Source organism: Papio anubis, chromosome 20 (genome assembly GCF_008728515.1).
Source record: "Papio anubis isolate 15944 chromosome 20, Panubis1.0, whole genome shotgun sequence".
NCBI classification, from domain to species: Eukaryota; Metazoa; Chordata; class Mammalia; order Primates; family Cercopithecidae; genus Papio; species Papio anubis.
This window is the reverse complement of record NC_044995.1, coordinates 9,511,914-9,528,437: the sequence shown is the minus strand read 5'-3', so window position 1 is coordinate 9,528,437 and position 16,524 is coordinate 9,511,914. Positions and strand designations below refer to the sequence as shown.

General features: G+C 45.5%; 1 protein-coding gene across 1 annotated transcript; it reads right to left on the bottom strand.

Annotated features, from left to right (window-relative positions):
- Nucleotides 1-6: 6 nt before the first annotated feature.
- KIR3DL2 (killer cell immunoglobulin-like receptor, three domains, long cytoplasmic tail, 2) lies at nucleotides 7-13,033 on the bottom strand. The gene is made up of 9 exons (NM_001168890.1): nucleotides 13,000-13,033; nucleotides 12,573-12,608; nucleotides 11,495-11,779; nucleotides 9,927-10,226; nucleotides 8,067-8,360; nucleotides 5,253-5,303; nucleotides 892-996; nucleotides 377-429; nucleotides 7-276 (listed from the first exon to the last, which is right to left on the bottom strand). Exons 1-9 carry the CDS (start codon nucleotides 13,031-13,033, stop codon nucleotides 7-9), a joined length of 1,428 nt encoding a protein of 475 aa, NP_001162361.1.
- Between the last annotated feature and the right edge of the window lie 3,491 nt (nucleotides 13,034-16,524).

Here is a 16,524-nt window from a genome sequence, read left to right as displayed (position 1 = left end):
GCGCCTTCAGATTCCTGCTGCTGGTACATTGGAACCAGCAACCTGGGTTTGAGACAGGGCTGTTGTCTCCCTGGAGGACCCCCTCCAGGCCTGTCTGTGGTGCTCATGGGCAGGAGACAATGATCTGGGCTCAGCATGTGGAAGCTCCGTGTACACGCTGGTATCTGTTGGGGGTCTCTTGGGCCTCTGAGAAGGGCGAGCGATTTTTCTCTGAGTGAAAACGCGGTGATCCAACTGTGCGTATGTCACCTCCTGAGGATCTGGTTCATCAGAGTCCTGCAGAGAGGGAAATGTTGAGTGAGGGAGGGGGTTCCTATTTTTCAGGCCTCTTAGGGAATAAGACTATATCCATGAGGCTGGGGCGAGGAGGACCTACCTCCCTGTTCACTGTTCTGTCCCCCACAGGCTCTTGGTCCATTACAGCAGCATCTGTAGGAGACGGAAGTCATCAAAACAGCTGGGAGGACACTTCTGGGTCCTCATTTCATGAGCAGAGCCCAACACACAGCGGGAGACTGTAGGTGCCTGAGGTCCCTCAGCTGCCAACAGCCAGACTCAGACATTCTGTCTCTCTGAGCTAAAGGACCCATCCCATGAAGAGCTGTCAGTTCCCATCCCAGTGATTCTGCCTCCCACTTTCTGCCTGTCATGGAACCTTCTCCTGGATGTCAGTGGCTGCAGGGACATGAGGATACAGTTGAGAATCAGGCAATGGTCTGGGAGCTGAAGGCAGGGACAGGGTGTCTGGTGCTCTCTCTAGAAATCCCTGCCTCTGTGGCTCCTGCCTTGGGCCCGAGACCATCCTGCCAGTGAGAAACACACATCTGCGTGCTCCCATCCCACTTCCCCACAAGGCCCTGAGGTCTCTGGCCTCTCCTTCGTGAGACTTACTCTTTTTGTTGGAGCACCAGCGATGCAGGAGAAAGAAGAGGAGGATGGTGAAGGGGATCATAACCACTGAGGACACAATCAGAACATGCAGGTGTCTGGGGTTACCTGGAGGAAGACGAGACACCAATAAGAAGCTAATCACAGCGGTTCCTCCTTATGGATTGTCTCGCATTTCTTGATTGACAGGTAGCCATATACAACGTCTCTTTAGGACAAACAGCCAGATGGCGGGAGACCCAGCTTTCTCCTCCTCTCTCAGTTATAGCTCTCATAGGAACCATAGAACGTGCTGAGGATACCACTGCTTTAGTTTAGATGTTTGACCCTTGAAACCTCACATTGAAATTTAACCCCCAGTGTGGGAGGTTGGGCCTCTTGGGAGGTGTTTGGGTCATGGAGGTGGATCCATCGTGAATAGATCAATGCTGTCCCAAGGAGACAGGGTTAGCAAGTTCTCCCTCTATTAGTTCCTGGAGAGCTGGTTGTTAAACAGAGCTTGGAAGCTCCATCGCTCCCTCTTCCCCTTGCTCCCTCTCTTGCAGTGTGATCTCTGTGGTCTCTGCACACACAGACCCTCCTTCCTTTCTGCCAGAGTGGGAGCAGCCTGAGGCCATCAGAAGAAATAGATGCTGGTTCCATGCTTCTAGTACAGCCTGCAGAACTATGAGGCAAACAAATCTCGTTTCTTTAGAAGTTACTCAGGCTCAAGTGTTCTTTTATAGCCACAAAAAGGGACTAAGACGGCAACGTCCTGAGATCAGGAGGAATGTCCCAGAACAGCCTGGGCTGTCTTCCTGTTCTTCCCAGAGGAGGACGTCATGCAGTGCTTTAGCTCAGTGCTTCCTGTGGCTCCAGGGTACAAAACCCAGGCCGGGCTGCTTTGTGGGTTCCCCCAGCTGCAGTGCAAATGGGGTGACTCCATATGTCCCGAGCAGCTTTTCTGAGCCTTGGGGGACTGGCTCACATTGAAATATAGGCTTCTGTTGTCACTTGCTGGTTATCTGTTAGCAATGAACCTGCCTATGTCATGTATTCTCTGTGTGTTCTGTCTCCCTGGAGTGACGGTGAGGGATAGAAACTGGCATAGCCCCAGGTGCAGTACAGGAGGTGTTTAGTCTTCTCTGGGAAGACTGGACTCGGATTGATACTCAGTGAATGTGCTTTACAATTTCTACAGCCACAACCCTCTTGACTCAAACACATTACATTCTCCAAGAAAAGAAATAAAAAGTGAAATCAAGATCAAAAAAGGTGAAGTAAACCCCACTTAAATCAAACAGCCATGAAATAATGATGCAGCCCAGGAACAATGTGCTACTTTTTGTGATCTCCTGAGACACATATTAAGCTGTTGTTCTACCTGAGAGTCCGGGGGAAGCACAACCACCTCCATCATCTATTGTTTCAATACACCCTGTTCTTCTGTGAGTTAGTACGAAATGTGACCAGGAGATAGTGCTGGCGCTGGTCTCTGAGTCCAAGATCTGAGCTCACTCCAAAGAGTATTAGTTTTTACCTTCCCATGATCTATCTGTATCTCCACAGGTGCTTGGAAGTAGGAGTCAGGTAGGGGATTTGGGTGAGAGGACAAGTTTTATACCATGAACAGAGCACATTCTCTATTCCAGGGCCTGCGTTGGTGGGTTCAGGGGGCTTCCACATTTTCCATATGATCTCAAGCTCACAGAAAGCCAAATAAGGAAGAGGTTTTAGCCTGATTGTTTAATGGATAAGATAAAGGGTCAAAGAATTAAAGACAGAGAAGTAGAAAAACGATGGTTGGTATTCAGGTGCCTTTGTAATTTGTGTGTTATATCATATTTATGTATTTTTTATTTTTATTTTTTGAGACAGAGTCCCCCTGTGTCACCCAGGCTGGAGTGCAGTGGCACCATCTCAGCTCACTGAAACCTCTGCCTCCAGGGTTGAAGCCATTCTCCTGCTTCAGCCTCCCTAGTAACTGCGATTACAGGCATGTGCCAATGCACCGGGCTAATTTTTGTATTTTTAGCACACACAGGGTTTCACCATGTTGGCCAGGCTGGTCTCAAACTCCTACCCTCAAGGGATGCACCCGCCTTGGCATCCAAAAGTGTTAGGTTACAGGCGTGAGCCCCCATGCACAGTCTCACATATTATGTTATTATACTAGGTCCTTTCATTTGCACCACCCCTCGTGTGTCCATTGCTCCTCTGCCAGGTATTGATTTAGATGTAGAAAAAAAGTACATCTCAGAAAGAAATTAATAAAACAAGGATTAAACTACTAGGAAAAATCAAACCCAGCAAGACCTCCCTGCAAATGATTCTACCTCACAAACATATCTTATATCCATCTTTCATTCATTTAGTGTGTAAATCAACTCTACATTTCACCAGTGGGGCGGGAATTGCCTTTTCGACAATCTCCTAGATTCCAGTTATGCACTGGGGCCTCCCTTATTTTCACGTCAGTCACTGTTAATCACTTAGGGATTCCTAGTTAGCCCTGAGTTGAATCCAAGGGCTGAGAGTGTAAAACACACACTCCTTGTTCCTTCTTAGTTTCCTGTGTGCCCAGTGTGCTCTCCTCTCTCTCCAGTGGTCTTGTAATTCTCCCCATCTCATTCCCAGCGTTTCGGGCAGAGCCTCTTCCTTGAACTTAAGAATGTTTCCACCTTTGTGCCTTCACAGCTGAGAGCTCAGTGTGGAAAATCCTTCTGCCAATCTTCCAAGGGTTGAATCCATTTTTTTCATTAAGGTCACAAATATTATCTGATCAGTGAGACCTTCTCTGTCACCTGAAATTATACACTCAGCATTATCTATTATTTATTTTAAATCCTGGCTTGGCACAGTGGCTCACGCCTATAATCCTTGCACTTAGGGAGGCCAAGGCAGTCAGATTACTTGAGATTGGGAGTTTGAGACAGCCTGCACAACACGGTGAAACCTCATCTCTACTAAAAAATATACCAAAAAATTTTAGCTGAGTGTGGTGGTGCATGGCTGTAATCCCAGCTACTCAGTAGGCTGAGGCAGAAGAATTGCATGAACCCAGGAGGCAGAGGGTGCAGTGAGTTGAGATTGTGCCACTGCACTCCAGCCTGTGGGACAGAGTGAGACTCTACCTCAAAACAAAACAAAAACCAAAAAAACAGATTTGGTGCACAGATGCTTCCCAATGGATCATTCATTTATTGATCCACTTGTGCATTCATTTTCTGCCCTCGTTTTTAACCATCTGCAATATCAGTGTCCCAAGAGCAGAGGCCGAATGCACCCTGTTTACCATTTGTGGAAGGCAGGAGAATGCTGCCCCACCCCAAAATGTCACTGTCCTAGCCTCCATAGCTTGTGAATATATTATTTTACATGAAAGGAGGAATGAAGATTGCAGATGGAATTATGGTTGCTAATCAGCTGAACTGAAAAGGAGGGTATCCTAGACGATTTTAGGGAGATTATGATGGATTATCTTGGTGACCCCAGTAGAATCCCAAAGTCCTTAAAGATGAGGAAAAAGGCAGAGTAGCATTCAGAGAAAGAGGTGTGGGTGAAGAATAACAGTTTGAATGATGCCATGTGAGACGTGACCAGCCTTTATGGGCTTTGAGGAAGGAGGAAGGGGACTAGGAGCCAAAGAACATGGGAGTCTTTAGGAACTGGGAAATGTAAGGAGCAGATTCTTGCTTGGAATCTTAAAAAGAAGTTCAGCCTTCCTGTGCCTTTGATATCAGCCCAGTGAGATGCATTTCATACTTCTGAGTTACAGCACTGTGAGATAATTAAGAAAAACATGCTTTCATCCACAAAGCTTGTGGAAATTTGTTATGGCAACAATAGGAAAAGATTCCACACTGCACAGCCAGAGCATGGGGCATTGGCTGAACAAGTGAGTGTCATGTGCATAAATGAACTAAATTCTCTGTTACTACAAGTTTCTTGCTCTGCTGAGTCAACCAGGGTTGCGTCATGAGAGACAGGAGCTCATTCCTTGGCAAGTAGAACTTTCCTAAAAACATCCCACCCTCATCAGATGTTCTTTTCACTTCCCTTTCTCAAACCCCCAGGCATTTATCCTGCAGTTAGGAATGCAGGCAGAAAAAATACTGCTTTTTTTTTTTTTTTTTTCTGAGAAGGATGTCAGATTTGCACTCATCCTTCTAGCTTGGAGGTCTCAGGTGCAGAAAATTAGAGATTAAGACACTTCACTGAGCCTTGTGTTGGCCCCAGATCCCTTGTGCTGTTGGAGTGTCTGGAGTTCAAAGACAGCAGAAGACAGGCCCACAATCCCAGAAGGAGCCGAGCTAACGCTTGAATCCAAGGCTTCCACCTCTCCAGGTTTCCAAAAGCAGAGACAAGAGGGGTTCTTTACTCACCAGTGTTGGAGCTTGGTTCTGTGGGTGAAGACCAAGTACTTGAAGAGTTTCCTAGAACACAGGACAGGAGAGAGGTGTGGAAATGAAGATGCCTGTCTTCTACTCAATGGAAACCTTTAAGGTTGGTTCATGCCCAAACATTCTGTTATCTAATGTTGGGCCCTGGAAGTCCTGGTGTACCCTTCTCCATAATCATCGTATGTGATGCTCACTGTCTTGAGACTTCAAGGTATGAGGAGAAAACAGGAGCATCACACTACCTGACTTAAAAATACGTTACAGAGCTGTAGTAAGCAAAACAGCATGACATTGGCATAAAGAAAGACCCATAGAACAATGGAGCAAAATGAAGAACACAGAGGTAATCCACCCATTTACATCCAATGGAATTTGACAAAGGTTCTAAAGGTCTAAAATCAGGAAGAGACTGTCATTTCAATAAATGGTGCAGGGAAAACTGTATATCTACATGCAGAGGGATGAAACTGCACCTCTGACTCTCACCATACACAAAAATCAAATGAAAATGAATTAAAGACTTAAGGCCTAAACCCATCAAACGTTTAAGAGGAAACATTGGGGAAATGCTCCAGGACATTTGTCTGAAGAAAGACATTTTGTTTAAAACCTCAAAAACACAAACAATCAAAACAAAAATAGACGATTGGGATTACATCAAACTAAGCAGCTTCTGCACCGCAAAGGAAGCAACAAACAAAGTGAAGAGACAACTCACAGAATATTTGCAAAATATGCACTTGGAGGGGATTAACAACTAGAATATATAAGAAGCTCAAACACCTCAATTAAACAAATAATTTAATTATAAAATTAATAAAAGATCTGAACAGACATTTCTCAACGAACAAAACATGCAAATGGACATTGTATATATGAAAAAATGCTCAGTATCAACTAATCAGAGAAATGCAAACTGAATTCACAGTGAGCTATCATCTCACCCCATTACAATGGCTTTTTATCAGAAAGACAGACAAAACAAATGCTGGTAAGGTGGTAGAGAAAGGAGAGCAGCAAGAATGTTTTCATCCAAGAAGCTTCTGGAAATTTGTTATGGCAACAATAGGAAAAGATTCCACACTGCACAGCCAGAGCATGGGGTATTGGCTGAACGAGTGAGTGAGTGGAAGTGTCGTGTGCATAAATGAACTAAATTCTCTCTGACTGCAAGTCTCTTGCTCTGCTGAGTCAACCAGGGTTTCATCTGGTACACTGTTGATATGAATGTAAATTAATACAGCCATTACAGAGGAGAAGAGTATGGAAGTTCCTCAAAAAATAAAACGAGGTTGGGCACGGTGGTTCATGCCTGTAATCCCAGCACATTGGGAGGCCGAGGTGGGTAGATCACTTGAGGTCAAGAGTTGAAGAGCAGCCTGGCCAATATAGAGAAACCCCGTCTCTACTAAAAATATTAGCTGAGTGTGGTGGTGGGAGCCAGTAATCTCAGCTACTTGGGAGGCTGAGGCTAGGGAATCTCTTGAATCCCGGAGGTGCAAGTTGCAGTGAGCCCAGATGGCACCACGGCACTCCAGCCTGGGCAACAAGAATGAAACTCTGTCTAAAAAAAAACAAAAACCATAAAACAAAACGTAAAAAGTCAACTTGCACAGGATCTAGCAATTCCACGACTGGGTGTAAACCAAAAGGAAAGGACTTCAGTGTATCGAAGTGATAGCTGCACTCCCATGACTGTTCTAGCACAGTTCACAGTAGCCAAGATGTGGAGTCAACCTACCTGCCCCTCAGTGGGTGAATGGATAGAGAGAATGTAGTACATACACACAGTGGAGACTACTCATCCATAGAAACAAAACATCCTGACATTTGCAGCCACATGGATGGAACTGGAGGTCATTACAATTATTTCCATTTCTTACTCATATGCAGGAGCTAAAAGGTGGATCTCATGAAAGTAGAGAGTAGAATGGTGGCTACCAGAGCCCAGGAAGGGAAGGGTGGAGGGTAAAAAAAAAAAACAAAAAAAAAAACCTAATTAATTAATTAATTAATTTTGAGAGAGTGTCTCTCTCTGTCTCCCAGGCTGCAGTGCAGTGGCATGATCTTGGCTCACTGCAACCTGTGCCTCCTGCAACTAAGTGCATCTCCTGCCTAACCCTTCCAAGTAGCTGGGACTACAGGCATGTGCCACCATGCTCGGCTAATTATTATTATTATTTTGTATTTTTAGTACAGATGGATTTTCCCCACGTTGGCCAGGGTGGTCTTGAGTCCCTGATCTCAAATGATCCACCTGCCTTGGCCTCTCAAAGTGTTGGGATTACAACCGTGAGCCACTGTGCCCAGCCTATAAATGTATTTATGAACAGTAGACTTCACACTTAAAAATGGTAAAGGAGGTAAATTATATAGGTATATTCCACCTCAATAAATACTTTTCCAAATGAAAAGAAAAGGGTGTAGGGATTGCTGGTGATGACATCTCTCTGTGGGTGAGAGGCCGGGATGGGCTTCTGGGAAATGAGTAAGGTTGAGGGGCTGAGGGAACCTCAGATCTCCCCAAACTGAGCCCAGTCTCCCCACCTCTGGGTCTGTCCTGACAGCTTTCTCCATCTGCCTGGGTGCTGACAGCCCTGAACGCGGGCCTCCATGTGGGCTGTGAAGGAGGGTTTGGAGGTGCCCTGTCTGCCATCCTGTGCCCTGACCCCACCCTCACACCCAGGCTTTGTCTTCTCTCTGCATCTGTCCACGCTTCTCTCCATCATCAAAAGGAAGTTCCTCAGCTATGGCTCTAGGATTACAAGACGTGGGACAGGCATGGGGTTTCCTCACCTGTGACAGAAATGGGCAGTGGGTCACTCGGGTGTGACCACACATAGGGCAGGGCACGGAAAGAGCCGAAGCATCTGTAGTTCCCTCCGTGGGTTGCAGGGCCCAGAGGAAAGTCAGCCTTGAATGTTCCACTGACCCTCGGCACTGCAGGGAGCCTAAGTCCATGGGCCTCCCCATCCCTGGATAGATGGTAAATGTCAAACGAGCTCTGGGAGCTGCAGGACAAGGTCACGTTCTCTCCTGCCTGCACCATGGGGCCTGGCTGGGCTGAGAGACAAGGTTTCGCATATAGACCTGGAAGGAGAAGAGGCAGTTTCCTCAGGGAGGTTCTTCCTTGTCACAGCTCCCCTCACATCTGAGCTGAGAACTCACTCCCCTGCTCTATGGCCTAATGCTCTCTCTCACCCTCCACCCCGTCTCTCTTCATGTCTGTCTCCTCCTTCCACCTTCTCTGTCTCTGACCTCACTTCCCCATCCCTATCTATGTTTTCTTTTTTGTACCATTTTATTATTTCTGACCTTTCTGACCCTACTTGGATTGGTTGACTTGATCTTCCTCTTTCTTTAATTCTGAGTCTCTCATTTTCTGTCTTATTCATAACTTTCTGCATATTTCTATCTATTATCTATTGATCGATCTATCAATTATCTATGTATGTATGTATCTATCATCTATCATCATCTGTGTATCTATGACCTCTCTCTCTGTTATCTATCATCTATCAATCAATGTATGTATGTATCTATCCATCTATCTATCATCACGTGTCTGTCTTTCTGTCTCTCTATGTCTATTTATGTATCATCTGTCTATCTATCTACTTCTCTATCTATATCATCTATCTATATCGTCTACTCATCATCTATTTATCTATCACCTATCTCTCTGTTATCTATCATCTATCTCTTATCTTTCATCCATTTATATCTATCTATCGTCTGTCTTTCTCCTTCTCCTTTTCTCTGCCTCTCAGTCTCTCTAGTTCTCTTTTGGCATCTCTGCAATCCATCCCCACATCTTTATCTTTCCCTGTTTTTGTGCCCCTCCCTCAGGGCTCTGATTTTAGGGCATTTCTCTGCTCCCTTCCATCATATGCTCACTGCTCTGCCCTCTTTTTCTATCTCTTTATGTGTCTGTGAGTCTCTCAATTCCCTTCTTCTGGCTCATTCTGTGTGTGTGTTCATGTCTTCGCTTTTTGATTTCCCTGATTTCACTCCATGTCTCTCTGTGGGCTTTTGTTCTCAGTAATCCTATAACGTGTGGTGTTATTTGAATATGAGCCTCAGAATCCAGTCTGGGGACTCCAGGAACTCACAGCATACAGGGGTTGGTGTTCTGCTCCCTCACCTGGGGCCATGGTGTCCTGGGACGATGACAGCTCCACTGCATGGAAGGCAGAGGTTTAAGAAAAAACATGGCATCTGTAGGTGCCACAAGCCTGGGGCCACAAGGCCCAACTCAGGCCAGATAGACGTGTCTCTTTGGGTTCTCCTGGTAGAGAACACTTTGTGGAGGTAAAACAGAATGGAACCTTCTAACCTGTGCCTGGTCTCTGAACAAAGTCAGCATGGAAGGACATCTCTCTCTGGGACATGTCTGTCTCTCTGTGTGTCTTCTTTACCTCTTTATCTCTTTTCCTAACACGCTGTATGGTCCCTGTGTCTGGCTTCTACGTTATGACGTGTGGTCTGTACTTGTGTCTCCTGTTTCTCTACCTCTGTTGGTACAGACCTCATGAAGTCACTTTCTCTCCATGAGAATCCCACACTCATCTTCCTCATGACCACCTGGGGCTTCCAGTCCTAGATCATTCACTCCCTGTCCCTGCAAGGGTGAGAGGCAGGTCTGGATTCTCTCACCTATGATCACGATGTCCAGTGGATCACTGGGAGCTGACCACTCATAGGGGGAGTGAGCGACAGAACCAAAACATCTGTAGGTCCCTGCAAGGGCAGGCATCATGGGACCCACGGAATAGTTGGCCTGGGAACCCCCATCATGGAGCTGTCCAATGAGGTGCAAGGGGTCCTCAGTGATCCCCTCTCTGTGCAGAAGGAAATGCTCAAACCTCATATCTGACCAACATTGCAGGACGACTGTCTCTCCTGATTTCACCAGGGGACCTGGGTGGGCCAGGAGGGAAGGTTTTCTGTAGACTCCTAAGAAGAGAGGTTGTGAGTTCAGATGGCGTCTCCCTTTCTCATCCCATTCATGGGACCTGGAATAAGTGAGGCTTCCCCTCCATGGTGTCCATCTCTCTCCTCCCTGTCTGTGTCTCCATGTTTTTTTCTGTACCCATAACCCCTGGTGCAGGTCCCTCCATCTGTCTCCCTCCCTCTTCCCTGTCTCTCTGTCTCTAGGACCCCTGATTCCCTTCCCACTGGGCTCAGTGTCATCTCTTAGGCTGTTGTATCTGTTTCCCACTAATCTCTTTGCTGGTGTTTATGTGGGGCTGGAAGAGGAACCATGACAGGCTGCACGTCCAGGCTCTCAGCAGCTTGAATCAATCTCTTTTGGACAAATTGGAATGACTGGCGGGAGGTGTGAACTCATCAGTAAGGCAGGCATCAATGTCCCTGTTCCTGATGGGGGTTGGGAGCCTCTCCTGCCAAGTCTGTGCCTTTTCCATGGTCCCAGCTGCCATAGGGTGGCCCCTGGTGCTGGTTCCAGGAGAATCAACCCCTCCCTGTGTGGATCAAGCCTGGTGGTAGCAACAGTATTCCACCTGTGCTGAAATCAGTGTAGCCAACCTTCTCCTTGTTTGGTTTCTTAACTTGTCCTTGACCTGAGTTCCTGTGTTGGTTTCCTGTTGCTGCTGTAGAAAATTATCACAAACATGGTAGCAGGAGAGAATACAATAACCCCTTCCACTTATGGAGAACAGAAATCTGACCCAGTTCTCTCTGGGCTAAAACCAAGGCATCTGCAGGGCTGTGCTTCCACTGGAGACTCAGGGAGAATCAGTTCCCTTGACTTCTCCAGCCCTTAGAGGCCACCTGCCTTCATGGCTCGTGGCCTTCCTTCACCTTCAAAGCCTGTAGTGAGTCTCCCTCCCACTATGCTGCTCTAATCCCCACTCTCCTCATCCTCCTCCTCTCATGTGGTGCCTTGTGATTCCACTGAGCCCAGCGGGACAGTCCAGGTCGTCTCCCCATCTCAAGGTCAACTCATCAACAACCTGAGCTCCATCTTCCCCTTCAGTCCTCTGCCCTATAACATAAACAGTCATAGGGTCCACGGATTATCATGTAGCCATAACTAGGGACAATTATTCTTCCCATCACAGTACCTATTTTTCTGTACTGAATCCCCCTTTACCCCAAATACAGTCAGGTCCTGGGTGATGGGACCCTGGTGGACACCCCCAGCAGAAGCTCGGGGATTCAGGAGTTGGGACAAGGAGAAGCCCAGACAGGAGCCCTCTGACCTGTGACCGTGATCACCAGGGGGTTGCTGGGAGCCGACCACTCAGTGGGGGAGTTCAGGTGTGAACCCCGACATCTGTAGGTCCCTGCGTGTGCCGAGGTCACAGGGCCCAGGAGGATGTCCTTCCAGAATCTTCTGTTGTAGAGCTCAGGGGTAGGCACCCCATCTTCCTTGTACAGACTGAAGATGGTAAACCCAAGATGAGAGTGACACTGAAGACTCACGTGTTCTCCTTGAGGCACCACGGCGCTGGGCCAGGCAGAGAGGAAGGGCTTGTCCTGACCATCTGGGGGAGAAGGAGGCACAGCCTTTAGAGAGGAGGATGTGAAGCAGCCCCTCCCTCCCTGTGCTCAGAAGATTCTCCCCACTTTCCACATTTCTAAGGCTCCTACCACACCTGAGTGCCCAGGGCTACAGGAAGAACCCATCCCTCATAGACATGGCGTCTCCCTATAAGAAAAGTGTCAGCTGAGAACTTTGAGCAAGTGCTAAATAGGCGACTCTTACTAGATTTCAATACTGCAAGATTACTCACATAAAACAACACAAAGTAGACACAGGATGGAGGGCATGACCTTTGTGAATGGAATATCAGCTAATGCATGAACCATAATAAACAACTGAGCCCTCATTAGAAGATCTGAAATGTCAGGGTCATGACTGTGGTTCCCCACCCCGCTTCTGGTAGAATGACAGCGGCAACACTGCAGCCCCGACCATCATGGAAATGCTGGAGGGTGTGAGTTATGCTCTTGTCCTCAGAGGCCTGCTGTTCTTGCACTGCTTCCCTCCCTTCCTTTGCTGGTGACACCACTTCTTCCCCGCACACCGCTGCTTTGAGCACTCCAGTCTCCCCCAGGGTCCCCAAGGACTCAGCCAAGGGAAAGAAAGAACAGGGAGGGCTAGGACAGAACTGTGGGCCAAGCTTCCCATGGCTTCCTTTTCCTAGTTCATGAGAGATTCCCACATGGCTTCCCATCGTCATCCCATCAGTCAACCCCTTGTGCTGCCTGCCTCGTGTTTCAAGAAAATCATCTTATGTGGGGAGATGACAACCTAAGGTTTGGGGAAGGACTCACCCACATGTGACCAGGCCCTCTGCAGCAAGAAGAACCCTATAAAGAAAGATCATGATGGATGATCCATCTGTACATCACCTCCAGGCCCATATCTCCACTCCAGGCCCATATCTACAGTTCCAGGCTCATATCTTCACTCCAGGCCCATATCTACAGTTCTAGGCCTGTATCTCCATTCCAGGCCCATATTTTCACTCCAAACCAATATCTCCACTCCAGGCCCACATCTCCACCTCCAGGCCCATATCTCTATCTCCAGGCCCATATCTCCATTCCAGGCCCATATCTAAAGCTCCAGGCCCATGTCTCCACTCCAGGCCTATATCTCCACTCCAGGCTCATATCTCCACCTCAGGCCCATATCTTTACCTCCAGGCCCAGATCTCCACCCCAGTGCTCCCTCCCTCGATTCCCTTCCGAGACTCACCAACACACGCCATGCTGACGACCATGAGCGACATGGTGCTGCCGGTGCAGACAGGCGGCCGCGCCCCAGCTCAGCTCAGCAGCACACAGGATGTTGTGAGGGGCTCATGCAGTTTACATGCTGACCACATCATGAGAGGATGACGTACGCAGGCTCTTTCTGCCTTGCATGAGGCCCAGTGGGTGTTTGCTCAAGAGTGGAACATGGCTTCCTGGAAATTGTTCCAACTAGAATTGGCACCTTGCATCCTTCACTATTACCAACTCAAAACACGTCTCAGATCCAATCTCTCATACAGGAGATGATTGAATTTTGTGCTGACATGAAAGACTTTTGACGTATTTTTGTTGTTTTCTTCTGAGATTCAAACTCTTCTCCATGTGCTATTTTTTGCCCATTCAATATGATGTTGACTGTGGATTTGTCATAGATGGCTCTTCATATTCATTTGGAAACAAGTTGTTAAATCTCCATGTTTTTCTGTAGTTTTAAGAGATGATCTTGGTATTTTTTTCCATTTTTATTATGTGCCTTGTTATGATTTTGATTCTTTGAATTTATTGAGACTTGCTTTGTGGCCAATCTTAGAATATGATATTTTTTGTGTGTGTGCAGATAAGAAGAATCTGTATTCTGCAGTTGTTGGGTGGAATACTCTGTAGATGTCTCTTAGGTTCAATTGGTCAAGTGTTGTCTTTAAGACCAGAATTTCTTTGTTAGTTTTCTGTTTTAGTGATCCATCTGATGTTGTCAGTGGGATGTTGAAGTCCCTTACTATTATTATGTGGCTGTCTAACTCTTTTCATAGGTGAAGAATAACTTGTTTTATGAATCTGTGTGCTCCAAAGTTGGGTCCATATATATTTAGAATAGTTAAGTCTTCTTGTCAAATTGAACCCTGTATCATTTTGTAATGCCCTCCTTTGTCTTTCCTGATTGCTGTTGATTTAAAGTGTGTTTCATGTGATATAAGGATAGGAATGCCTTCTCTTTTTTGTTTCCTGGTTGCCTAGTAAATATGTCTCCATCCTTCTACTTTGAGCTGCCTGTGGGTGTCATTTCATGTGAGATGTGTCTCTTGAAGACAGCAGGCAGTTGGCTCTTGGCTTTTTATCCATGTTGCCACTCTATGCCTTTTACGTGGGGAATTTAGGCCATTTACATTCAGGGTTCATATTGATATATGAAATTTTGGTCCTGTCATTATGTTGTTGGCTGTTTTATAGACTTGATAGTGTAATTGCTTTATATTATTTGTGAGCTATGGCTTGAGTGTGTTTTTGTGGTAGCAGATTTTTATCTTCTGTTTCCTACTGAGCACTCCACTAAGGATCTCTTGTAATGGTGGTCATGGTGATCTAGTGCTAACAAATTCTTTTAGTGCTTCCTTGTCAGAGAAAGATTTTATTTCTCTTTTGCTTATGAACCTTAGTTTGATGGGATATGATATTCTTGGTTGGATTTTCTTTTCTTTAATAATGCTGAAAACAGGCTCCTAATCTCTTTGGCTTATACGATTTCCACTGAGAGTTCTGCAGTTAGCCTGATTGGGTTCCTTCTGTAGGTGACCTGCTCCTTCTCTCTAGCTGCCTTTAAGAATTTTTTCTGTTGTGTTGATCTTGGAGGATCTGATAACTGTGTGTATTGGGGATGGTCACCTTGTGTTATATCCCACATGGGTTTTCTGCATTTTTTTTGAATGTATATGTCTTCCTCTCTAGCAAGATTGGGAAAATTTTCATGGACTATGTCCTCAAATATGTTTTCTACATTGCTTACTCTTTCTCCTTCTCTTTCAAGAATTCCAATGAGCCATATATTTGGTCTCTCTACATAATCCCATATTTCTCAGATATTTCATTCATTTTTAAAAAATCTTTTAAAAAATTTTTGTCTGACTGGGTTGATTCAAAGATGTATTTTTCAAGCTCTGAGATTATTTCCCTAGCTTGATCCCTTCTGCTTTTGTTGCTTCTGATTGTATTGTGAAATTCTTGAAGTGAAGTCTTCAGTTTCAGGAGTTCAGTTTGGTTCTTTCTTAAAATGGATATTTCATGTGTCAGCTCCTAGATCATTTTGCTGGATTCTTTGGATTGGTCTTCATCTTTCTCCAAGATTTTGGTGGATTTCCTTAGTATCCAGATTCTGAATTCTGTGTCTGTCATTTCAGTCATCTTAGTATGGCTAACAGTTGGATTTCTGGGGAACTATCGAGTAGCCGAGTTCTTGTATTGATTCTTTTTCATGTGTGAGGGCTGGTGTTCCTTTAACTATGATGTAAGTTAAGCATAGTCAGTTGTCTTTATTTCTGGGTATTTTGAGAGGACTGAGATTCATATAGAACCTTTATTTGTGGCTGAGTCTTTGCCTTAGTTTTCACAGGTGCTGTATACTGGAAAAATATTTTGGTGTTGTGTTTTGGTCTGTGATTCAGTAGGTGGTGCTTAAGAATGTTGGCTGGCAGATGGTTTGTTACTCAGCCACATGGCTCCTTCGTATTTTTGTGCAGTTCTCCGTAGCACTCTGTGGTGAGGGTGGAGAAATGACCCCCTCACCTACTCCACTCCTGAGCCTTTGAGGAGCCCCCTTTAATGACCAGCTCCATGACTGCATTTCCTTTGTCAGGTGTTCTAGTCAAAGGTGTGGATGTGATGTCAAAATCACCTCACATCACAAGACACCCAGCTAATTTTTGAATTTTTAGTAGAGACAGAGTTTTGCCATATTGGACAGGCTGGTCTCGAAGTCCTGATCTCAAGTGATCCACCTGCCTCGGCCTCCCAAAGTGCTGGGATTACAGGTGTGAGCCCCTGCACCCTGCCAGGGGTTCTTGAGTTGACACATCAATCATCCACTTGGACTGGTGATTGGTAATTCTGATATTGGTCATTTTCCTAGGGTGGAATTCTCATCCTCCTTCCACGGCCCTGACTTCAAACTGTAGGGAGCAATGAGTTGGATTATTGCTCTGATTTTGAAGGGGAAGCTGATTTGTATTTAAATATTCATTTTTTAATTTTCTTAAATTTTTCTGACCAATTAAAAAATGTGTTTTCAACTAAGTTTACATGAGAAACTAACTCATATAAAACTCAGAGATGGTCTTCTCCTGATATATCCGTTTAATATTTTTATGATTGCCTTTTAAAATATATTGAATGGTTGTAATTCCAGGGACATGCCTTTCAGAACAGTATTTATTCTTATCTCTGTGTTTTGGAGAGTGCACTAAGGGACATTGAAGTTTATTTCCTGAAAAGAGTTTAATTTTAAAATGTATTTTATTTAATAACTCAATGATTTGGAATGTCTAGGTATTTCAGAGATTGTTTTAGACAATTAGTTTTCTTGTGATATGTGATCACTTCATCTAAGCTGAATAATGTCTTCATAATGTCCACTTAGAATCTTTTGAATTCTGTAGGATCTGTACTGATGTCATTGTTTCCTTTCTGATATTGGTAACTTTCCTGGGGTAGGATTCTTATCTCCCCCTGAGGTTCTGCCTCTAAAATTCAGGGAACA